Source organism: Ambystoma mexicanum, chromosome 5p (assembly GCF_040938575.1).
Source record: "Ambystoma mexicanum isolate Mex_15411 chromosome 5p, UKY_AmexF1_1, whole genome shotgun sequence".
NCBI classification, from domain to species: Eukaryota; Metazoa; Chordata; class Amphibia; order Caudata; family Ambystomatidae; genus Ambystoma; species Ambystoma mexicanum.
This window is the reverse complement of record NC_090930.1, coordinates 1,365,875,665-1,365,902,222: the sequence shown is the minus strand read 5'-3', so window position 1 is coordinate 1,365,902,222 and position 26,558 is coordinate 1,365,875,665. Positions and strand designations below refer to the sequence as shown.

Below are 26,558 nucleotides of genomic sequence, written 5' to 3'. Positions count from 1 at the left end.
ATGATAACCATACGATCTTATTTTGGCCCACTCTAAGTGCAAGCAGTCCTTTTCTTAAAAAACACTCCTACATCGGATAAATATTGGTTGAAGATCCAGGGAGCTAGGACACATCCCTGTCTGACCCCTCGATAGCATTGTACCCTGGCCGGCATATCCCCAAGCTGGCTGAGATGTACCTGTATACCACAGTTTTTATATACTCGCTCAATGAGTCTCAGGAGGCCTACAGGCAGACCCCTGCCGGCCAACTTCTTCCACAGCGTTACGATTAACACAATCAAAAGCGGCAGAGAGGTTGACCAAGGCCATACATGTTTGTCCCTTCTCTTTACATCAGGCATCTTTCTGTAGGCATTTCAATATCAACCCGTTCACATTGGTCGAATGACCCTTAAGAAACCCTGTCTGAAACACATTGAGTGGGTGGTATTGCTTTTCCCATTCTAAGAGATGCATTAAAATAAATGCCGAAAAGATTTTGCAATCGGCATCTATCAAGGCAATGGGTCGGTAGTTCTTTGGATCCGACCTACTACCGCACTTTAAAATCAGTACTATATGCGCAGTACTTCAAGAAACTGGAGCAATTCCTGTTTTATGGATATCGGTTTGTTAAACTGTTCGGGCCAGCTGCCCGAGATATTAGTGCTTTTGATTAAATTCACTACAAGATGAATATCCAGGACAGGGTTCCATCTCTCAAACACAAGATTTTCCCAATCTAACCCTTCCCCCTGGACATCTGTACTCGACACTGGTCCAAATCTGTGTGAGAAAAATATAAGCCACTCCTTTTCCGAAATAGAGTTCAACTGTGATACCACAAAATTTGGCTCCTGACCATTTACCAGGGACCAAAAGGAACTAACATTGGCCTTCATCAAGATTCCCATCATCATTTCAGCATCATCTTGAAGTAATTAGCATTTTTTCCCATTGCAGAAGCTTCTATATTTTTGTTTAATTCGCTTTTTAGCGAAATCTGATCAAGATTTAAATTTCTAACCAAGCGTAGGTCTCTCCTCATAGTAAGTTTAGCTTGTGCAACCATGTGGTTGTAGCAATTAATAGGTCTTACATTCACGCCACACCTCTTTGTTGTTAAGCAAGGTTACTAATCATAGAGTCACAAAGTTTTTGGATTTCATCTACATTAAAGTTATTCAATTTCCACTCCATAGTGGTAGCACTTAGTGAAACCCTTAGCTTGTGATTTACAGTTACAATATTACCAGGCATCCTTACAACAGCATGGCCTGACATTGCTGAATCTGACTTAATTTGAGGTCTGAAATCCTTAGTAGTAATAGTGACATCAAAAGATGCAAATAGAATGGAGTGGTCAGTTCACTAATTTGGAGTCACTGTAAAACAAGTGCATTTACTTCTTAACTGATTGTCTAGAAAGATATAATCTAACATGGATGAGGTAGTACCTCGATGCCATGATTGCCATATCGAAATCTGACTAGGGGTATTCTTAAGACCCACCAGGGGCATTAGTTTGATGTTACCTAATCCCACAAACCAGATTGTACCAATTTTCTTCTTAGTTGTTATTCCCCTTTCATTAATGTCAACTTCAAAAACTTCCCATGTGGGGTTTTCAAAATCACTTTCAGCATTTAAATCGCCTACTATGATAATCCAACCCCTCTCATATTTCAGCGACCATTCACTAAGGTACAGACATTAGTTACAAAAACTTCAGCAACAGCAATACCTATATGCCTGTAGATATTAACAATCAATAGCTTCATATCACCATTTCCTGAGGTGAGTTCCAGAGACAGGGCTCCAAATGGAAAGGCCTCTAAAACAGTACCCTCCAGGCCCAAGTTGTTTCGAGTTGCGGTAATTAGCCCTTCCAAGGGTTTTTCCTCAGTTTTAGATTTTGCTTACTGATCATATATCTTATACCCAACTAGTATTGGGGAGGTGGACAGCCACGTCTCCTGTAAGCAGATGATATTTGCTTTTCGTATTTTAGCAAGACAGAGGGTACTGCCAAAAAGAAGCTGGTGGCCTCTACTACTTATTTATTTTAGCTCAAAGTGCCTTTCTTGGACACATAATTGCACATTTCTGTTTCAATTTCTCATTTGCACCAATTCAACAGCAGTTTCAGTGTCTTGGCAGGACAACTGCTTGCAAGTCAAACGTAGGCATACTTTAGCTGTATCATCGTTCATGTGGTGGTTCATGCCAGCCCAAGAAGGTTTATAACATTAGGTCACGGTACTAAATGCCCCAGTAATGTCCCTGGTTCTTCCCGAACATTCTTTAGATACATTCTTCAAATGTCCAGGTGTCCATGGGGCACATTCCCGTTACCAGGATACCAGCAGCATTATCCCTCTTCACTCTTCTATTGACAGATCGGCCTTGAGTGTTCCACCAACATCACCAAAGTTGAGCCAAGGGACGCTGAGGATCCAGTCCTACCTGCATCAGGACCCTATTGAAATCACCATATATGAGGTCTGGACAACTTGTAAAAAATAAGCTAGAACGCCATCATGTCATTTATACATGCAATCCTAACTCAAATGGTTCCAATTAAAATAACAGTACAGTTAGAAATGTAAGTAACTTGGCAGAATAGTATACTTACATCTATAGCATCCCTTTCAAATATCCTTAACTGCAAAAACAGATCCAGTTTGATCTTGCGCTCCTGAAAAAGCTCCTCCATTTGAGACTGGGCTTCATCCAGCTGCTGAAGAACCATTTCTATGTGATTGATGGAGCTGTTGTGTGGTGTTTTGTTACTGGAAATGGCAGAATCCCTAAACGGAGAGGATTGAACAGATGCAGCCAACCTTCGGTCAAAATGCTCTAAAATCTATACAAATGGCACCAGACTGTAATTTTCAATGTAAAAACACAATATATTATGCATATTTACAAATCAACATTTTGATAGTCTTGTATGATATATTGTTGCCATTCATGCATACCTCATTAGTTAACCAGATTCTTGCTACTAACATCTGTGTTTTTGCTAAGTGGCTAGACACTCAATCCTTTTCAGCAAACTGGTGTTAGGCCATAAATTCCTTTTTTGGCTCCTATTATTTACAGGTTGAGGAAAGCGCTAGCGAGGCTCCCAAATGAGCACAGAACATTTAAAATTTGACGTTTACAGTATAAAGTAAAGATATGACATAAAATTAAATTAGAAACAAAACAAAATACAGATTAAAACCAGATTAACATAGTAAAAAGATAACTTTTTTTATCTTCCCATCCACCGCCAGTAGAGTAGCAGTCTCAATCATGCATCAAGGTCTAAAAAGGTACTGGCAGGACGGTGCCTGATAATGCGTTTCAAGATAATTTGCTATCACATTTTAAATAATCTTCCCTAAAATAATGTCAGTCGAAAAGTCCTCAAATCTGTTTGATCTGAATTTGCTTTTGTCAATAATAGAATACAACTATATTTAAGTTTTGATAGTAAAATGCTTTGTTGTAAAGAAGCAGATCAACAGAGGGGACAACTTTACACCACATAAGAATTTTCAAGAAGTGGTAAACAATCAAAAACATAGGAAAGGGAGGTTAAAGTCTGATTGTCTAAGATTAGACAATTCATATCATTGGACCTCATTACAAGTCTGGCGGTAACCCGCTACCGACTGTAGCACGGTTTCAGGCGCCTGGTATCCTGGTGCCACCGCGACATTAAAAGTCCCCAGCGGCTGGGATATCATGCACCGGGAAAGGTTAGTCCCGATTGCTGTGGAGTCCAAGGAATGGGGACTCAGAAGCACCGGCACCATTTGTAACGGTGCCGGTGCTTCCGTGACAACTGTGCTTACCGGGGCTGTTGCGCCTGGCAGGTCAGACTTGCCGGGCGCAACGGCAGGCACAGTTATAGTCTCCCGGTCCGGAAAGGGTGCTGGTACGTTGCTATCAGCACCCTTATTTCCGGCCCGGCAGATTTTTCAATGAGGCCCATTGTCTTTAAAAGTATGCCGTTCTGGCTCCCTTACTAGGCAGCTAAAAGTTTACAAAGGATCAAAGTATCCGTTAAAATGAGAAGTGTTAAGCAGAAACCTGTGCAGTTCCCTCTGGGACCACTGCAAAAGATTTAAGACTACAGGTGTTGGCAGTAAACCCACTTGGTAGCAGTCTGTACCACACAGATTCACTGTGGTCGCTGTGGCTGAGCAGTCAGACTTCCCTCAAGAAGAGTTAGGCAGTATATAGAGGATACAGGATAGGTACAGAGGCACAGTAGTACAAGCAAACACTGACCAGAGCTAGGTGTAAAAGTATATACTTATTTATTTTAAAGGCACACTCATAAATTACACTAGCACAGAAAAAGGTAAGTAAGTCAAAACACAGTCACCATTACTTATATGTACATCCCTAGTCATTTGTTGGACAAGTCTAAGTTAACACCACTTATTTCCAAACAGAGGTGAGCGCTTAACGTCAGATGACACCAACAAGTTATTAGAAAAGGGGGGGGAAAAGCAGAAGTAATGAAAGCAGCAAGGTAAAACACTTTTCACATAAGGTTAGAAAAGGCAGTCAATTGTGGAACAAGGAGAATTGGTTTGTGGCCCGCTTTAGAGAGAGCCAGGCGAAAATATGCCCAAGATCACACAATGTCACAAGTCTTTGAAGGTGAGTAGAAAAGGTTTTACTGAATTTAGAAAAAGTTTAGTTAGGGTGTCCCAGGCTTACCCATGTTCGAGAGCCGAGGGCTAAATCTACCCCGTACAATCGGTGGCAAGGGAAGCCGGGCGGAACACAGTACCTTTAAAAGTGGAAAGGATCCTCCAGCGGTGGTAGTTGTTCCTGGTAGTGGGTGCAAGTCGCGGCGTCGTCCAGAGGAAGAGGTGATCTCGACGTGGAGGAAAGCTGAAGGTCGTTGCACTACCAGGGATGAGACCAGCCGTGGAGTTTTCCGGTCACAAAGGATTTTACCCCTCTTTCGCGGTTGAGGTAAAAAGTGGTATCCCGGTTGCCGGGGTGCTTGGCACAGGCAAGGCGGCCACGAGATGCTTCGGGACGGCGAAAAGAAGGCAGCAACTGGTTGTCCCCACCAGTTAAGGGAAAGAGACTCTCCGGCGGGAGATCTCCTCTGTCGTCGGAAAAAGTGGTGAGGCGGTTCCGCAGGGCTCCACCGGTGGTGTCGTCTTGGCAGGTCGGCTCGGTTTCTCCCTCTTCGGCTTCTTAGGTCCTGTGGCGACTTCTGAAGAACCAGTCCCAAAAACCCTGCTTTTATGCAGCAAACCCCCATTCATACAGCCTAGCTGTCACTCAAACATGCTAAGTGGTGAGCGGGGTGGCTCACCACTTGGGCCAATCACACCAGAGTGCGACATGAGTTGGCAAGGCAACTCAGTCCAGGGTGCCTAAACCCCCTCCCACACCCCCTGTGGTACCCAGACAGAATGGCACCACTGTGGAGGGCTTCTGTGCAGAAGCCCGCCAAAAGTGGAACAAAGGCTCGACTCGGGTTCAGGGTTACTGAAGTGAACATAGACGCCATTTTGGCGGCGAGTTCTGGCAAAAAATCCCAACCGGTGAATTTATATTAAATAAACCGGCGGTATCTTTAACATTGCACCAAAAAGTGGTGCATTAAAAACAATGGGAAATCCCATTGGGAAATATTCCGGTGGAACATTTCCGTGGTATCCACTGCCACCAGCCAGAACTCAGCAAGGGGGGACAGGAGAGTACCCCCTCGACAACAGACCCAGGGGCAATCTAATTGCCCCTACCAGTACTTCCACAGTAAGATGGTTTGTACTGGTTAAGTTCCTAAGTTAAGACTAGTAAAGTCAATGGTGACTTTACAGACCCAGGGAGATAGTAGTCAGTCCCAGGGTGTGGAGTCTATGTTTGGGGGTCTCTAGGACACCCCTGTGTTACTGCACTGAGGGTGCTGTGTAACACACATTCAAAAACCAATGATAGCCTATGGGGAAAAAATACCCCCTAGCCCACAAGCACATAGCAAGTCACAGAAACACTCTCAAGTCATGTCCAAGAGTGAGGGTGAAAGAGTCTCACTCTTGGCAGGAGAAAAAATAAACCCCAAAAATCCAGCAAAGCTGCTGGGGGACTCACTAGGTTAGGAAATTCAGCCTAAACAGAGAATTCTCCCTAACAAGAAGGTAAATAAATAATGCATTCTTGGTACAACCAAATAAAGTCTGACTTCATTAACACAATTAAAAACACATAACGAGGGGGCGCTGTTGAGCAGCAACAAGAATGGCTGCCTAACCCGTGAAGCTCCGTGACCACACATATCCTCCGTGAAATATCATGACTTCCAAGGCATTACACAACTGAAGCGAGGACAGCACACTGTACGGGAACCTATGCAGCACCATTAGAACAAATCTTGGTTTAAATGGCTGCACGATCAGGCACGTAATCCCCCCTCGTAATCAAGCACAGCCTCACAGGCTGATTGCAGAGCGGGCCCATAAGCCATGCCGCCAGACAGCCGCTGGGGTAATACGTAGAAAACAGCTGGCAATTGAGGGACAAGCTCCAAGAACTTCAAACGGCAGTGGGTCGGCCCTAGAGCATCCACCCTTCCATCCGCTGTGCACTACAGTACACTGCCCTGGCGGACAACAACCCCACCAGGTGTTAGACAGAATCCTGTGCAGTGCCTTTAGGGACCACTACACCTGATTAAGACCACAGGTGGCAATACAAGTTTTATCTTTGGTACAAGCCCGTGCTACTAGGTTATAGTGGTAGAAGTAGCATAGCAGCCAGGCATATCTCAAGAGTATATGAGCAGTAGGAGAGATTACACAAAGGGACCACAATTACTTTGACTCAAGCAAACACTGACTCAAGGTTTCAGGTAAAAAATATAAGTACATTTATTTTTAAACCATCAGTTATAAACACAACACCTCTATTAAACTTTAAACATAACCACACGTTAAATATACTACAACTAACCAATTCACTTTGTACAGTAAGTCTCAAGGTAAGTACCCTGTGTTTGAATGAACCAGTGTTATGAACAAAACACGATACCGCGGATACGGTTGCAATCACTTTTTGACAGTTCGGGCTACTAAATAAACGCGTATCCGTGACATGAAATGCTACCGGGGCAAAAACACACTTAGCACCTGAGATACCCAGAGGGAGTTGGAGGCAAAAAAATCACAGGCAATATTTAGGTTAGGCAGACAGAATCGAGAAACAATCAGAAACAGGAGTTCAAAAGTCAAAGGGTCGGAGCCAGGTTTAGGTGACACCGGAGGCTGTTAGGGAGAATTCTCTGTTAAGGCTAATTTCCCAAACCTAGTGAATCCCCCAGCAGCTTTGCTGGATTTTTGGGGTTTATATTTTTCTCCTGCTAAGAGTGAGACTCTTTTTCTCCCACTCTTAGACATGATTTGAGATATCCTTTGACTTTGTTATGTGTTTTATGGGGTCTTTTACTCCATAGGGTTTCATGTAGTTTTGGTAAGTGTGTTACACAGCACCCTCAGTGCAGTAACACAGGGGTGTCGTAGTGACCCCCAAACAGACTCCATACCCTGGGACTGACTACTGTCTCCCAGGGCATGTAAAGTCACCATTGCCTTTACTAGTCTTAAATTGTGAACAGAACCCAGTACACACCATCTTATTGTGGAAGTACTGGTAGGGGTAATTAGATTGCCCCTGGGTCTGTTTTTCGAGGGGGCACTGTGCAGTCCCCCCTCGTAGAGTTTCTGGCTGGTGGCAGTGGTTACCACGTGAAACATTCCACCAGAATATTTCCTATGGGATTTTCCCATTCATTTTAAACGCACCACTTCTTGGTGCAATGTTAAAGATACCGCCGGGTTATTTAATATTTATTCCACGGTTGGGTCTTTTTGCCAGGACTCGGTTTTAAAATGGCGTTTGTGTTCGCCTCTGTAACTCCAACCCAAGTCGAGCCCTTTGTTCCACTTTTTGGCGGGCTTCTCCACAGAAGCCTCCAAAAGTGGTGCCACTCTGTCTGGGTCTACAGGATGTGTGGGAGGGGGGTTTAGGCACCCTGGACTGAGTTGCCTCGGCAACCCAAGTTGCACTCTTGTGTGATTGGCCCATTGGTGAGCCGCCCGGCTCACCACTTAGCATGTTTGAGTGACAGCTAGGACTGATGAATGGGGGTTTTCTGCATAAAAGCAGGGCTTTGGGGACTGGAACTTCAGAAGTCGCCACAGGACCAAAGAATCCGAAGAAGGAGAAGCTGAGCCGACCTGCAACGACGACACCACCGGTGGAGCCCTGCTGAACCGTCTCACCACTTCCCAACGACAGAGAAGATCTTCATCCTGGAGAGAGTCTTCTTCCTCTGAACTGGTGGGGATAACCAGTTCGCCCTCTTTTCGCCTTCCTGGATCGTCTCGTGGTCGAATCGCCTGTGCCAAGCACCCCGGCGGCAGGATAGCCATGCTTCACCACTACCGAAAATAAGAGGGTAGTACCTTTTAACCGGGAAACTCTGTGGCTGGTTTCTTCCCTGGCAGTGCAACGACCTCCAGCTTTCCTCCACGTCGAGGCCTTCTCTTCCTCTGGACGAAACACCGACTTGCACCCGCTGCCAGGAACAACTGCCCCCGCTGGAGTTTTCTCACCATTTCAGGTACTGTGTCCCGCCTGGTCTCCCTTGTAACAGACTGTTCAAGGTGTCCCGTAAATCCTTGACTTTCTATCCTGGGTTGACTTGGGACCTGCTACTTAACTTTCTCTGAGCTGATCCAACCCTTTTCGAACTATCTGCAAAGACTCTTTAAAGTACTATTAAACTGTGTGATCTTGGACACATTCCGCCTTGCTCTCTCCAAGAGTGGGCCTGGCCTATGACTTTCTTGCTCCTCAGTAGACTTTGCCTTTTCTGACTTGCTCTGGTTCTCTTAGAGTGTTGGTATTGTGTATTTTCCTAATTCTGCCTTTTTCCCTCCCTTTTTAATTAACTTATTGGAGTGCCATCTTAGGTTAAGCGCTCACCTGTGTCTGTAAATAAGTGGTGTTTTAACTAAGACTTGTTCAATAAGTAATCTGGGATGTATATATATTAATAGTGACTGTTTGAACTTGCTTGCCATATTAGTGTTAGTGTATTTTACAAAGTGTGTTTTTAAATAAATAATTATATACTTTTATACCCAAGCTCTGGTCAGCGTTTGCTCGTGCTACTGTATTTTGGTACCCATCTTGTATACTCTATATACTGTCTAACTCTTCTTGAGGGAAGTCTGGCTGCTCAGCCACAGCTACCAGGTAAATCTGGGTGGTACAGACTGCTACCAATTGGGTTTACTGCCAACACCTGTACTCTTAAGCCTTTTGCAGTGGTCCCTAAGGGAACTGCACAGGTTTCTGCCTAACAGAGGCCTGTGCCGAAGATCACACCGAAGATTAGACAGTTCACGATTCCATGTAGCCAAAAAGTACTTGAATATTGTTAATGTTCGGATGCAAACGTTATAAGAAACCTTGAGGATGAAGAAAAGGGATTCACCCAGTTTCCTCAAGTAGAACACAGTACATTATTCCCGCGATGCAGCTGGTGCCCTGGCAGTTGTTCCTGTTGGTTTCCCGCAGACCCACGATTCCTGGAGCTTCGTTGTGAAGGAGGACGTCTGAAGGGGGTCTGCACCACACAGGGATGAAGCCGACAGCAGCGACAACACAAAGGTGTGCTCCTTAAAAACAGGAGAGGCTCAGCAGGTGGCTGTCTGGACTACTACAGCAGTCTGCAGCGATTTTGACCACGGCGGAGACCTCTGGCTGAAGAAGATGAGCTGGTTATCCCCACCAGGCTCAAGGGAAGGAGACTCCGGACTGGATCTTCTCTTAGTCGTCGAAGGGAAGATAGCTCAGGACTGCAGCAGGGCTTCACCGGAACGGGGTAGTTGCAGCAGCCGTTGTTCTCTCCACTTCTCTTCGGTTCCTTGTAGTTCCAGAGGCGACTGACTTCTAGCCCAAGAGACCTGCCTTTTATACGCAAACCCCCCATTCACACAGCCTGGCTGTCAATCACGCAGCAGGGGGGTTGTCCGGCTGGGACAACCACCTCAGCCAATCATGGCAAAGTGCGACTTAGGTTTCCTAGGATACCCTATGCAGGGGGTGACTACACCCCTTCCCCACATTCAGTCTACCTAGACACCCAGGCGCCAAGAGGAGGGCTTCTCTGCAGAAGCCCGCCAAAAGACGGTGAACAAAGAAAGCAAACCTAGTTTGCCGCGCAAAGTAAAACACAAGAAGGACTTTAACAAAAAGAAATGGCGAATAAACCCAACCGAAGCCAAAAGAAAGACGATTTGGTCAAGCGGGTTTATGTTCGAGGCTAATATAATTGCCAAGAACAATACCACGTTTATCTAATATAATCACGGTAGAAAAGTTAGGGTAGATACCACTGCCACCAGCCAAGTCCAAATGATAAAAGAGCAAAACAATGCTCAGGGAGGGACAGACAGAAAAGGGGTACAGATTAGCCCTTTCCAGTACTCCATGTAAGATGGGGTTTACTGGGTCTGTGGTAAAAATGACTATGTAAAGAAAATGGCAACTTTACCTTTCTCTGGGGGACAGTAGTCAGCCCCAGCGAAATGGAGTCAGAGTGAAGTCTTAAAGACAACCCTGGGTTACTACACTAAAGGTGCTGTGCAACCCATACAAGAACAGGGGCGCTTGGAGTGGTGTGCTCCCGTGCCCAAGATCACACAATGAGTAACACCACATAGGCCAAAACACATGTAAGAGTGGAAAAAGGATGTACACTCTTACCAGGTGGAAAGATAAACTCCAGAAATCCAGCAAAGCTGCTGGGGGACTCACTAGGTGAGGGAAATTAGCCCTAGAAGGAGAATTCTCCCTAACACCAGGGGCCCGAGTACCGGAGCCTGACTTACAGGCCATTAAATAACAAAATAGACGTCCGGGAGGCGGAGCCCGGTACACTCGCCTGATCATCTGTGACTCGCTGATACACGCAGCCTCAGCCAGAACCATCCCGTTACTATTAAGAAAGTTTCACAGCAGAGTGCGGGCACACACATCTGCCTACTCGAAATGCATTTGCAGCCTGCCGCTGACAAGACCCTGGCGCCACCACAGGACTGGGCTGACACCAGCCTCACTAAAATACAGTCAAGACCACGGCTCCACATCACAGGACTGGGCTGACACCGGCCTCATTAAAACACAACAATCTGCCCCAAGGACCGCAAATCCCACTAACTGCAGGCAGACCATAATTTTGAAACACTCAAGCATAGCAGCAATGAAGTGCAGGTGGATCTCCCCCCTAATGCATGGTTGAGCACCAGTCACCCACTAAGGCAGCAATTTGAACAAACCACAACCCCAGTGCACTGGCCCAGTACCACTACCAACAAATCCTGTGCCCGTGTTTCCCATTGTACGAGGAGTGCATACCGACCCAAGCAACCACCAGAGCCTCAACAACAATGCTCCTCTGAACAACAGATTAAGCACATACTGGGCCTCATTACAACTCAGGCGTTAAGGGTTAACGCCGTCGTTAACCCTTAACGCCTGATTCCGATTTTAACGGCTGCTTTTAGCAGCCGTTAAAATCCATGGCGCTAAACCGCCTTGGTGCTAATTACGCCACCGTAATTTACGGTGGCGTAATTAGCGCCTTCCCCACTCCCATTATGCCCTATGGGGCAAAAATGGGAATTGGGAAGGGTAAAATGGGAAATGGGGATTTACCGCCCCACTCACCTTGGAATGGGGCGGTAAATCCGCCATCCACCATGGTGTAAACGTAGTTTACACCATGGTGGTAAAGTCGGCGTACTTACCGCCTGGGTCGTAATGACCCCCACTGTCTTTGTGTGTGGTAATGACTCAAGGAGGAGCGAAGGGTAGCAAGATGGACCTCATGGATGCTTTTGCAGGCACATCCCGGCCAGGCAACGACCCGCCTGCCCACAGAAGCTACCCTCAGACACCTGTTCCTCCAGTAACCCGGCCATGGATCTGTATATGATCGCAATGCAGGCGGGCTTCGTGGCATTAAGTTGCCCGATATTGACTCAACAGTGAATTCACTTAAAGCAAATCAATAAGGAGAGCAGACTCCATCACGCAGGCTGAAAACCAGGTTGGAGACCTAGAAGACACGGTTGCCACACACAGAAAGGACATTGAGCAGATATTTTAAAAAAAACTGAAAACTAAGGTTAAATGCAATGACCTAGAATTGTGGTTATGGCGGAACAACATCAGGATAGTGGGCGTATTGGAGAAACCATGGAATATCCCCATGGAGACTTATGCAGAGGACATGCTACGCGCTTTGTTCCCAGAGGTTACAATTCTCTGCGCAATTCGTCGTAGAAAGGGCACACCATTCTCTGGTGCCAACCTCCAAACCTGGTGCCCCCCCCCCTCGGACAATTATTGCCCGCCTCCTCAGTTATTGCGACCGTGAACCCAATACGTCGATTGTCACGAGAAAAGGGCTCCCTACAATTCGACCAGGGTAATATATATATATATATATATATACACATATATACACCCTGATTTTTCAACTGGAGTCCAGATGGCCCGTAGTAACTTTGACCAATTAAAACACACTCTACGAGACAGGAAAATACCATATGCCATGATCTTCCCAGCTAAACTACGAATACAACACACAGGCATAACCCATTTCTTTGAAACCCCAGAGGACGCCTCATCCTACATTGAACGAACCATTCCGATGCCTCCTGACACCAATTGACTTAACCCACATGGCATTTTGTCACCCGACTATGTGAACTGTTGCCTGTGAAATGCTATCACCAGTTCCATGACTGCAACCAAGATGAAACTCTATGGAGCTGCTCTCATATCCCCACTATAACACAAGCTATACCTTGGGATTCTCCTTATAGTGGTTGCGGGAGCAACTGACAAAATTCTTGCTGATGTTTGCTGGACGTTTGCAGGCCGTCTCCCACTGTTTAGAGATGGCTTTTTGCTTATGGCGCAACACTGTCATGTTTGGATTACACTAAGGGAGGGGGTCGGAAGTTAAAAGGTTTAAAACACAAAAATCGATTGTCACACATGAGGGACATTTGTTGGTTAGCTATTGCACGGTTACCGGGGCGATAGATTCCCTTCTGCTACATGATGGGGAGCGGTAGTCAGTGCATTAGTTTGCTTAAATGGAATATTTGTGATCTCAGTAAAGGCACAGAATACACATTTTAATGCTGCAAGAGACCCACGCGTTGAGCAGATTGGTCGACTCCTTTGCATGCATCTGGGGGCCCCAGAAATTTGCAACCAATTACTCTTCACAATCTAAGGGGGGGTTCTTTCGGCTATCGTGTCTCAAAAACCACTGTAGATCGGTTAGGCATGTATATCATTGTTTTGGGTGACTTGCATGGACAACCCACTGTGCTCATTAACACGTATGGTCCGAATATAGACTATCCAGAGTTGTACCTCAACATCATAAACTTGATAAGCCCCATACACAATACCTGGGTTCTTTGGGGAGGGGACTTCAACAACATTCTGGACCCGCTGTGTGACGGATCCTGCAGAAATCCCCATACATTGACCAGATCGCCTCAGGCTATTACCCAATCAATGAGATACCTACCCCTTACAGAGATATGGTGGGAATTACACCCCCACGATGAGGAATTAACTTTTCACTCATCCATACATAAGTCAGGGTCACGTATAGATGTTTGGCTAATCACACCTAATTGGACCCCGCATACCAATGAATGCACAATCTTCCCACTCACGAGCTCAGATCATTCTCCTGTACTACTTGACATCAAGGAGACACGCTCAAGAGCCCCCAACTCTAGAAAATGCCCCCGGCCTCCCTTCGCGACGCTACTGTAGTGACCCCACTGAGGGTAGAGAGAACAGATTGTTTTGCGCTTAATGATACAGTAGACTCTATATATGATATGATAGGTTATTTATAACGCGCTTAATACCCAGAGGTTTCTAATCGCGGACCCGGGGCTCGAACCTGTGTTGCTCCATGTCGTCTTGCTTCCAAGGCGAGCATGTTGCCGCTGAGCTATCCTCCCGAGACGGTGTGGAAGGCTTTTAAGGTCTGGCTGCGAGGACAGATTATATCTAAGACACATGGCTCCCTTCGCACTATCCGCCCCCCCCACGCATCCCCCCCCCCCCCCCCGAGATCTCAAAACGGCTGAAGCTAAAATAAGCACCCTGTAAAATGATCATGCATTAGCTACTCACGAATCGACACTGGTTCAAATCCATGAACAACTTGAGGCATTTTATAAATTAGCCAACAGAGAGATTATATATGTCAATAAGCCCATGGGAGCAAGGAGATATGGCGAGGGAGATAAAGCCAGTAAGTCGTTAGCATGACTGACCAAAGCTGAAAAGGTTCGCCAACCAATCATCAATATATGTGACCAACATGGGGAAATACGTGTGGGAGAAACAGCAATTAACAAAGTAGTTGGCGAATTTTACTCTTCACTGTATACCAATATTGAAACCATGTCTGCTAGCGATCTCCCCAAGTACATATCTGCGATCCCACTCCCCGTTCTGTCATCAGAGGCAGCTGAAACTCTAGAGGCCCCCTTAACACTGACAACATTATTTCTTCTATTAAAGATCAAGCGGCTAGATTTATGCAAGTGTTACACAAACTTGTTCCTAAACTCCTAGCATTATGGAAAAAGGCTGTCACAATGGGGGCTCTTCGTCGCTTCACGAAGCGGTCATTTCTGTTTTACCCAAACCATTTAGACCCCACCCACAGGAAGTAGCTTCATACAACCCGCTCTCTTTAAATGATTCGGACGACAAAATATTTGCCAAAGTCATAGCTAACCGTCTGTAACCCTGCATGATTCACTTCGTATACCCTGATCAATCAGGATTTATACCCACCAGATCGACCTTCCTGAACTCATGAAGACTGTTCGCTATTGTAGCCCAATTAGATCCCAAAGCCAAAGTTATTGTTGTATCATTAAATGCTGTGAAAGCATTTGACAAAGTGTCATGACAATATATGTCCGCACTTCTCAAGCGATTTAGATTCGGCCTTCAATTCCTGAGTTATATTCAACTTCTCTACACCAACACCATTGCCGCGGTCCCAACTAACTATACCCTTTCGAATACCCTTTCGAATACATTTTCCCTAGGCAGAGGCACATGACACAGATACCCTCTCCCCCCCCTATTGTTTGCCCTCAAAATTGAGCTACAAGTGCATTCATTCGCTTCAAACACTTGCATAGAGGGGTTTGTATTAATGACCCCCCACAACTGATCTCAGTATATGCTGACGATACCCTACTATACATTCATGACCCCGAAATCAACCATGCCCCAATCATGTGAGATGTCCAAGAATTCTCTGTATACTGTGGATATAGAATAAACACCAAATCTAAATCATTGTCTCTCACGCCCGCCACAGCACAGCCCGATGATATGATGGGTTTCCGCTGGGCCCCAACATTTATACGCTATCTAGGCATTGCAGTGTCCATTGATCCCTGTATGCAAACAATCACAAACTATATTTACATCAGCTAGAAGCCAAGCTTAACATTTGGAACAACCTCCCAATATCAATTTAGGGTTGGATATCGTTATTTAGTAACATTGCCATATGGCCTGGGAGGATTTTCTTTTCCAAATTGCAATGCATGGTCACCTCGTTTGTTTGGAATGGGGGGGACGGCTAAAATTAGTTGGGCAAAGATGACCGAATAATATGAACTGGCAGCCTCTCAGCACCCAACTTTGAGATATATTATTTGGCCACTCGGGTGCCAATATGTGAGATATTGGTTCTTGGTATCGGACGACTGTAGGTTTCCCCTACTGATCTTCATGTGGTCTAATTCGCTGAACGCTAATTAGATAATAGTTCTTCTGACTCGGTTAAGACCACAGTAAATGTGTGGGCCAGAGTATTTAAGAGGATTAACATCAGTATGCCCTACAGTAAACTGTCCCCCTGTGGTGTTTCCCTGGGATAGCCCCCAAGTATGATCTGGCTATCAGGAATGCCTGGGAATCCCAATTAAAACTAGGTGACATGTTCCCCAATGGGAAATTTGTGTCACTGGCTGACTTTATGACTAGACTGGGACACGGACCGTTGAGGTTCCTTCAATACCACAGAATGAGGGCAGCATTTTGTAGACGATGGCCCTCATTTCAGAGCGAACCAGAGACACACCCATTTATGACCGACGTCATGGCACAGGACGGGATGAACGGTGGAACATCCAAATTGTACAAAACAATACAAATCCATACCCCCTCATGTAATTCCATGAAGGATATGCAGGCTTTTTCATTGACGAAATGCAGATGGCCAAATATGGGCAACTTACCAAAACAGTGTCAATCTCCACCAACTTAAGACTGATCGAATTCAGGATCCTGAACCACTTGCACCTCTCTCCCCAACAAGTGGTGAAATTCTCCCCCGATGCATCTCCTGGCTGCCCTAAATGTCCAGTAGAACAAGCAGACTCATTCCATACGTATTGGGCATGCCCTCACACACTTGAAATCTGGAAGATGGTGGTCTGGGCTGTGGAGGACAACCTCGATATCCCCATTCTCCTTGTCCCCATCAAATACCTACTTGGCGACATTGGAAAGGTCCCAGTTAAGACGTGCAGGTTATTCAATGTGGCCTGTGCAGTTGCAAAAAGGAATATACTCAAATACTGGAAAGCTAAAACTGCGCCCACATTGAAATGCTGGTTTAAGGACATGATATATGTGAATGACTGTGAAGAAGGCTTTATCCATTTAAAGCCTACCTTGCCGAATTAGAGACTGTATCCCTGAATATCTCTTGAGAACCATGCATCTAGTGCGACCGACATGTTCAAAGCCCATGTATTCACAACTGTACCATTGTCACGTAATGAATTAACCAAATTGCACTGAACCTCATGTACTGACTGTCTTACAAATAAAGTTTTTTTAAAAAACATATACCATGTGAGGTATGGTCAAAAGCTGTGCTTCTAAACAAGTTGTGAAAGTGAACAGCAAATAGTACACTCAGCAAGTTAAAAAACATTAAAACAAGAACAAAGACAATAGATATAACGTAGACCATCAAGATTACAACAGTCTTTTAGACTTCAGTCCAATATAAGTATCAAGTTTAAATAGGCCGGACTTAACAATGATAATTAAAAGACAAATAAAGGAGACCAACATGGGCATGCATGTGACTGCAGACCGATTGTTCAGCTTTTTCATCATTTTAGGCTTCACTCAGGCCTCCGATATTACAAAGCTCGTCCATACACACAAAATGTAAAGTGCAGAGCGGCCCCAAGTGTGAAACACAGGGTGGGACAGCGCTCACAACAACATACAGTGAAGTGGACAGGATCACTAGAGGGGAGGAAACCCGCTGGCAGGACCAGAGGAAGGTAAATCCACCAGAGTGTCAGCGGACAGACGACACAGGGAGCTTGTGCATTAGACCGGGAGGCTCTCCAAACAAAGAATTGCAGAGAAGGGTAAATCTATGGTAGTGCTGAGTTTTCCAGTTGCTTCATATGAGGCTGAAGTACACGGATTACCTTTCTGAACTCAGTGAGGTGAGACTTGAAGGAAAATGCCCTGCCCAAAATAACAGTTTGCGAATTAATTGCTGAGCCACTGAGCTGTGTCTTGGGTTTGGGAAACATTAACACTCCCAGTGGAAGGTCTGGAAGCGAAGTGACTAAGATTACCAGGATGGCGTAGTGCATTCTACAACCCCTCCGCCCCCTAGTATGTAGTGAGTTATTTCCAATGATATTAGGGGATACCTTGTGATCAGAGAGATAGCAGAGATCTCGAAACAGGCAGTGCCCAGGGAGTATAAATAATTGATTGACAATGCAGTATTGAACAAAGAAGCGTCTTTATTATCTGGAGGCTTCAGAATTATTTTCCCAGTAGAGGAGCAGGGCCTTAAAGAATGTATTACTAACCAGGGAGGATTCCAATAGGCATCCTGTAGAGTTGTATGGCCTGTTAAAAAAAGTGCATTAATGAAGGATCACTGGAGCCATAGGTATGTTTTTTTAAGTCTGTCCCTGTGTTATGTTACATGTTGAACAACAGATACATGTAGGACCCGCCTCTGCTCACCATCCAGGTACATTTTCTCAACGGTCTTTAGATTTACAAGTCACATCTATAACCCTCTTTGTTATGGCAAATGCGGCAAATCACTCACTTTGTTCAATGTTTGACACTAGCTCATTTAACGCTCCATGCTGCTAGTATTAGCATCAATTCTTTTTCTGCGCAACATCCTGTCTTCAGATAACCAACACCACACTTTACCAAACTCAAAATCATTAACACATATACATCCATTTAGGTTTCAGACACTTCACTGCTAGAATATTTTCACCTCATTATTAAGCAGCATACATTTCGCAGTAATACATTTTTGCATAATTATATACATTTGATCATCGCAATTCTACTAGCTTGTACTATAAAAGACCAATAGACCATCTGCGGGGAAAAAATCCAAAACACATTTAAACATTTGCAAGACAGCACCAATCTACTTAAAAGTTATAGCCCTTACTTGCCTCATTCTCTCACTCCTGTAAAGGCAGTTTTTGTACAAGCCTCTGCAGAGGAATGTACAACTGCTGGCCTTAATTGGAGGCTAACATACCTGACAAGAAACGGAAGCCAAACCCCTCTTAAAGGTAAGTATTACCGCAAGAGAAAATTAGCCAAGTTAAGTTTCAGAGCATGAACAGGCAAAGGTTTACCATTGTCATGAACTTGCAAGAAAACGAACAGCATCCCATCCCCACTAGACAGACCCAACTAACCCGCCCCAGCCTCCAGGTCAGCTGCATGTATACCCCTCGAGACGCTCGACCCCATATCTTAAAAGTGTGCTACGTAGGCCATCCATCACATTGTTCCCACCCACCTCCCCTAAACAAAAATCCCTTGACAAACTTCCTGTCCCCAAAGAAAATCTTATTGTCCTAGCTGGCTAAAACCTGCCTATCCAAAAACACGACTGCAAAATGGCCTTCACCAAGTTACCTCAAGTGTCGCAGAAATGATAAGCTCAGCGCTTCTCATGGCACATGCCCAGTTTATTATTCACTCTGTTGCCAGGCGCCAATATTTCATGGGGAACCCTCAACAAAAATATGTTAATATTTAAAGAGAAATAATAAAGATTCAGGCCGGTGATGGGTAGGCGTGACAAAGGCATCCAGTTAGTGAAGTAACGTTTATAAAAGTAAAAGTAACACATCCCATCAGTGCTTAATTTGTGCTGGTGTTTGCCCATGGGCAACACCAGCACTCTTTTTTGGGCACCGGAACTAATTGATGCAGGCCAGTGCACGTTTTGTTTGTTTGAGCGAGTTCGATCATAAATCATTGTGATTTGTGATCTCTATCTCGGCCTGGGACTATCGCAATGAAACAAAAACAGCCAATGAAAACTAACATTCTGTCGTTACTATGCAGTATTTGACAAATTCTGTATAGTAACACAGAATATATAGTTTTCATTGGCTGTTCTTCTGAGACAATGAAATGACATGGTGAGTGTGGGGGAGGGGGGTGGGTCACCTGGGTGTTGTTTGACATAGGCAGCGTGGCGCCACCTTCACTTCACAAGTTACTGTTAGGGTATGGCATCTGTGAGAGCCGAGGAGAGAGCCTGCCTAAGCCAGCCCAGCACGTGTGGTGCAGCCTAGTTCCTTCCTTCAGCCGGGGACCTGCTTATTTTTCATGTGTACCCCCTTCTCCGCCTCCGGACAGGAGGAGAAAGTCCCTGCCGACTCCAAAGAGTGCAGGTAAGTGAATGTGTTAAGAAGTGCTGATTGGGGGGCGTGGCCTGGAGCGCCACTGATGAGGCTGCTCCGTTGATGGCCTCCATAGAGACCCGCGGCCTCAACTAAGATTTAGCCGGCTCCAGCAACGCTGCTGCTGTTCCTCTGGCGGGGGAGGCTGGCGGAACCACTCCCGCATCTATCGCTCCAATTCTGAAGATTAACGCTGCAGGAATTACGAAAACGCGGCTGGGAAACTTGGTGCGGGTGTCTCACTACAGCGAGCCAAGATGGCGGCCGTGACCCAGGCCCCTCATCTCCTCCGGCACCCAGTGTCTGAATGCCTATAGTGCCTCCTGCTCCCTCCCTCCGCTCCGGCCCCGGGTCTCGCTGTCGGAGGCTGCTGAGGAGGCGGCCGCTCCGGACCCCGAGGCCCTCCTGCCTGGAACCTGGGCGCGGGTCCGGGATCTCTCCACCCGCCCCTCCCCCCACCCCTCCTCGCCTGTGTCCACTGGAGCGGAGTCTGGAGACAGCGCCGTCTCCCTCCTTCCCCTGGAGGGCTCCGCCTGCAGCTTGAGCCCCAGCAGAGCCACCTCTAGCCTTCCGACTCTCCTGCCTGCCGGACCCGACTAGCACATATCGGAGGGAGGCCCTCCTGGAGGAGAGCCTCTGGAGCTCCCCAACCCTCATCCGCTCGGCGGCCCGGCTCCCTGGAGGGACGTCCGGGCCCCCGGAGCCCTCCGGCTTCCAGACTGGGTGCGAGGGCGAGGGCTCTTCATCCGCCCCCCACCTCCCTCACCTGCAACTGTCGGCGCCGAGGGTCAGCGGGACGACGGCGTCTCCCTCCTAGGTGGCCCCGCCTGCGGCCTGAGGCCCCATCTGCCTCCTGGGACCCCCCCCCCCCCATCTGTCCCTGGCTCTGCGGCCCGGCTCTCTGGAAGTGGTGCCGGGGGCCTGGCCGGGTGGGTGCCGGCCCCCTCTCGTCATTGAAGGAGACACGCTACATTCTCCCCTGATACAGATCCTGCTCTGCCTTCCGCCTGCCCTGAAGTGCGGCCTCCCCAGCCCTCAGCGGCTCAGCCTGCTACTTACCCTCCCTGGGTAGATCTCTACTCTCTGCTGGCCAAATTCCTGGGAGCCCCCGCTACGGTCACCCCGGCGCTGGATCTAGTGCCTCCCTCCAGCTTCCTGGGGCGCCCCTGCCCACCAGATACCTCGCCAGCTGAGGAAAGTGGCCTCTACCATCTGGGATCCTGGTCGCCCTGAGCGGGCCACGTATCGCTCCTACCCCCCCGGGCTTCACAACACCACTCCTCGACCTCCTTCTGAAGGCATTCCCACGTCTCCTGCCTCCATAATCTTCAGGGGCGCCCCTGCCCACCACACCTATCATCCTGGATAGCTGCAGCTCTGTGGTAAGGAGGGGAACCGCCTCAAGCTGAACCAACCCCCCCACAACATTCAAAAGTGGCAATACCTGGATATAAACACAGCAGCCTTAAAATAAATACAGCTGGCAAATCAACCTCTCCCCCAAAAGACATCGCTTGGGGAGGCTTCATCCCTCACCCTCCGAGGAGACCCTGTCTATAGCAGATCCGGCCATGACTTATCCTCCCCCCCCCCCCCCAAAGCATCCCCAGGTGCTCCCGGACAAAGATTGCCACGTCTCGACTACCCCCGGCGACCCAGCCAGAGGAGGATCCCCTGGGTCTCAGCCCTAGCAAAATGTCGAGACTCACCAAACCAGCCAAAACCGCAGACTTTTCCACCATGCTCCTAGCAACAGACAAGACAAGGAAACCGGACCCCCCGCCTAAACTCACCCTGCAGAAGCCCCCGGAAGAGCAAGGTAATCTCGCCACCAGAGATGACTTGGTGGCCTTCATGCGGGACATTAAAGCCGAGTTCTGGTCCTGCATGACCGAACTCACCACACGACTAGAACAGACGGACCAACGACTCGGAACAGAGGATAGGAGAGGTCGAAGACTTGACACAGAGCCACGACGCAACAATAATAGAAATGCGACGCGAGATCCAAGCGCTCCAATCCAGTAACGAGATCCTCACATTCAAGCAAGAGGATTTAGAAAACCGGGCTTGACGAAATAATCTGCACATCCGTGGGGTCCCATCAACTATTCAAGACAAAGAGCTCCCGGAATATATAAGCAACTTTTTCCAAGCTCTCCTCCCGCTTATGGACAAAACCCAACTCGTCATGGACCAAACTCACAGATTGCGCCCGAGACGAGGAGCAGATTCGGACGGCCTTCCGGATGTGATCACTAGAGTCCACTTCTATGCTACCAAGGAGGCCATCTCGGCGATAAGCCGCACCAAAGATGAACTTTCATTCATGAGCACCCCCCTGCAGATATACCAAGATCTCTCCCTGATCACCATACAGAAAATGAGAGCTCTCAAGCCCTTGACCCTGTTCCTCCAGAGCCAGCAGATCCGCTACCGATGGCTCTTCCCCGCTACTTTACAATTCTTGTACCAGGGAACCCTGCGTAAAATTAGCCACCTGGAGGACGCAAAATCTATTTTACACCCGAGCTCTCCAGAGACCTCACCCACCTCCAGTCCACACCTCCCGCCAGAGGAACCAGATCAATCACCCCAAAGACAGCAGCAACAACCCTGGTCTAAAGCACAGAGACGCCGGAAGATGAAATGATCCAGATGTCTGCTCCTATTGTGCTAAGATCGACCCCGGAGCCAAAACAAAGTATGGCAATGCCGCGGGCCCCGAACGGCCCAGTGCCCACTCCGAGGAGTATGTCACCAACCCACCCTTGGAGCCGAGCCGATCTCAATGGTTCGACCCCCGCCCCGTTGACGAGGAAAATTGTTTGGGCCCCGTTGGCCGTGGTGGTGGCCGCGCAGAAAATCCCGGCCCCCCACACATTCGGGAGTTCTCCCTCTCGTTTAAGTTCGCCCGCCCGTTGGCTGGCCTACGCAAATAAAAGTTACCCTCCCTTTGGAGGATACAGAAAACCCGGCCGCAGGAAGACTTAGCTAACTCTGAGTCACGAAATGAAGACTGAATACCCCCAGCCCCCCACGAGGAACAGTATCCCACCCCAGAGAGCACCCAGGAAGCTCCCCCGCCGATCCAGAAACTAAGGTTTCTAACATTGAATGTTAGAGGCCTCAACGCCCCAGAGAAGCGGAAAGCGATCCTAAAACGCATCCAGAATGACAAGGCCTCCATTGTCTTCCTACAAGAGAGACACCTGATTCCGGCGGACTTCACAAGGCTCAGAGATCGGCAATTCCCACTTCAGTTCCTGGCATCGAATGGAGCAAAGAAGGGTGGCACAGCAATCTTAATCGCTAAAGATTTGAAGCCGCAAATCCTGGACTCTAAGCTGGGCCCCGATGGCCGCTTTGTGGCGGTGAAGTGCCGAATGCTCGACCAACTATATATGTTGATCTCAGTATATGGCCCGAATGAAGAGGAGGAAGCATTCTACTCGGCCCTGGAAAGCACCCTCCTACCGTTTGTTGAAGGTCAGACCATCATCGGGGGAGATTTCAACGGAGTCCCCAACCCATTAGTAGACAGATCACACCCCCCAGCCCGCGGAGACTTTGGCTTGGCGATTGCTCTGCTTAAATTGTTCCGAACCTTCGACGTGGTGGATACCTGGAGGATCCTCCACCCAGAGAAGCGCGACTACTCATGCTACTCTTATGTGCATAGAACTTACTCACGCATCAACCTCCTGTTGGCATCTCCGCAGATCCCGTCATACACAGACGATGTCCTCATAGGCCCCAGAATCCATTCAGACCATGCACCCATAATGCTAACGCTAAGAGCTCATAATCCGGACCCATCCCCAAGACGCAGATGGTCTCTTTATGACCCGATCCTGAATGACATGGCCACCAGAGACGTAGTCGCTAAAACAATAAAGCAGTTCTTCGAAGATAATAAAAACAAAGATACCTCCCCAGCGAATACATGGAAATCATCATCCTAGCCCCTAACGAAACTCTAACCAAACTCAGCCCCAACTACTCGCACTTGATCATCGACAGTATTAGCATACCTGTCTCATCTGCCGTCAAGACCTTAGGAGTCTACATTGACGCGACACTCTCAATGACAAGACAAACCAGCGCCATTGCCTCAGCTTCTGCTCTGACTACCAAACTCATCTACGCCATAAAACCCTACCTCACCACGCCCAACTGCCTCTCCATAGCCAGAGCTACTATAGGAGCCAGACTGGACTACTGTAACGCCCTCCTGGCAGGCACCTCATCAAAAAACCTAAACAAGCTCCAAATAGTGCAAAACAATGCCCTCCGTGCTGCACTACACATGCCCAAAACTGACCATATCTCACAGGCCAGAAGACGCGTCCATTGGCTCCCAGTCAAGGAAAGGATCAACTTTAAAATCCTCACCCTCACACACAAATGCATTAACCACACAGCACCCCCCTACCTATCTGAGACTATAACCAAGAACTCCTCCATCCGCCCCAGAAGAAGTCACCACGCCAACCAACTCCAAGTACCCACTGTAAAAAGAGCCAAAGCCGGCGGCATTGGCTTCCCTCACATAGCACCTAAGCTATGGAATGCCCTCCCCAACGCGCTTAGAGCAGAACCATCTCTGTATCTCTTTCGCAAATCCCTCAAAACCACGCTATTCAACTAACTCCACCTTCCCTTCACCCACCTCAGCTCGCACACATCTGATACGAAAAGTGTTCGATACGAAATGCTTCCTGTAATGAAAATTGCTTTGTAACCATCTTCCTTCCATTGTAACCAGACTATGTATGTATTCATGTAACAGCGCCACGATGCCCCCGGGCTGACGTGCGCTTTAAATAAATCTGAATAAATAAATAAATAAATAAATGGGACGCAATGAAGGCCGTGGTGCGAGGGGTACTGATCTCCCGGGGAGCGGCCTACCATAAACAAAAGCAACAGGTCTGCCGCATCCTAGAAGACAAGGTCCTGAAGGCAGAGACGGCGTGTAAGTCCAGAAACTGGTCCCCGAGAACCTACCGAGCCTTGCAGATGGCCTGGAAGAAACTAGAGGCCCATTATGCAAAGGACACAGCCCAGCTGCTAACCAAAACTAAGCAAAGCTACTACGCCAGAGGAAACAAGGCGAATTCCTGGTGGAAAAACTGGCAAGAATCAAGAGAAGGAACACTATAATAGGCCTCCGAGACCCCCAGGGTGCAGTCCGATTCGCAGATCGGGATAAGCTGAGAATTGCAGAGGCTCACGTGACCGAAACTATGTCAGCTACCCAAAAACCCCATGGAGAGCAGCAGTCCTTCCTGCGGGAAGCCGCCTTACCCAAGCTCTCAACTGCGAGTAGAGAAGAGTTGGAGGCCCCGATTACCAGCGAAGAGATCGACGAGGCTGTTAAAAGCTTAAGATCTAGAGCCCCGGGCCCGGATGGTTTCTCGTCCCGATTTTTCAAACTCTTTCGGCCCCAGCTACTAACCCCAATGACAACCCTCTTCAACTCCTTCGCCACTTCTGGATCAACAACCCCATCGATGAAAGAGTCAATAACAGTATTAGCGCTGAAACCAGGAAAAGACCCCAGAGATATAGCAGCTTATCGACCCATCTCCTTATTAAACCTGGACGCGAATATTTATTCGAAGGTCTTGGCAAACCGATTAGCGAAGCTTCTTCCAGACATCATAGACCCAGACCAGACGGGATTTATTCTAAACAGAGCCACCACGGATAATACACGCAGAGTCCTCAACTTGATCGAGATAGCTAGGCAAGGCTCGAAGAAACTCGCCCTGCTAGCCTTGCACGCGACCAAGGCTTTTGACAAAGTGGACTGGTTGTTCCTCCGTCTCACCCTGGAATCGTTCGGCTTGGGGCCCACCTTCTTAAAGCTAATCTTAGCGAACTATCAAACCCCGACCACCCTCCTCCGAGTGAACGGCCTGCTAACTAACCCGATCTCCCTAACATGCGGCACCAGACAGGGCTGCCCCCTCACCCCCCTACTGTTTGCTATGGTTATGCAATCTCTGGCCCAGCGGATCCGCCTCAACACCAGAATCAAAGGCCTTCAAGTGGGCCCCACCCAGCACAAGATCGCGCTCTATGCTGATGACGTGATGCTAACCATTACAGACATCTCTCAGTCCTTAAGAGCCGCACTAGCGGAAATCCACAGATTCGGGAAGGTGTCCGGATTTGCCATTAATTTTGTGAAATCAACAGCGCTGGGGATAGGCTTAGATCAGAGAGACAAGGCATCCTTCAGCTCCCAGTGCGCGATCCCACTAAGTGACACATCCATCCCCTACCTCGGGGTGCGGATCCCCGCTAACCCTGGAGACATCGGATAAACTTGCCGCCCCTGATGAAAACTTTGGAAAAAGACCTAGACGCCTGGCTCAAGCAGGAAATATCCCTGATAGGTCGTATCACGGCCTGTAAAATGAAGTTGTTGCCACGATTCCTATACGCCTGCTCAGCTCTTCCCATCATAGTCCCTCGCCCCCAACTACAGAGACTTCAGAGGAAGATATTTGGATTCATATGGAGGGGGAAGAAAGCTCGCATTCCACGGAGGACCATGCTATGTGCCCCGGACCAGGGAGGCCTGGGGGTCCCTGACCTCCAAAAATACCAAATGGCGGCGCAGATAGCGCACACCCGGGCTTGGACTATACCGTCAGGGCGCCCCAAATGGATGGACAT

The 26,558-nt window shown here is 47.7% G+C and overlaps 1 protein-coding gene across 1 annotated transcript in view; it reads right to left on the bottom strand.

Moving 5' to 3' along the window:
- TRIO (trio Rho guanine nucleotide exchange factor) overlaps positions 1 to 26,558 on the bottom strand; it is a 3,834,156-nt gene that overhangs the window by 2,325,965 nt on the left and 1,481,633 nt on the right. The window contains exon 13 of the mRNA XM_069613780.1: positions 2,618 to 2,792. Within this exon, the coding sequence (XP_069469881.1) occupies positions 2,618 to 2,792 (175 nt within the window). The remainder of the gene's footprint in view (positions 1 to 2,617; positions 2,793 to 26,558) is intronic.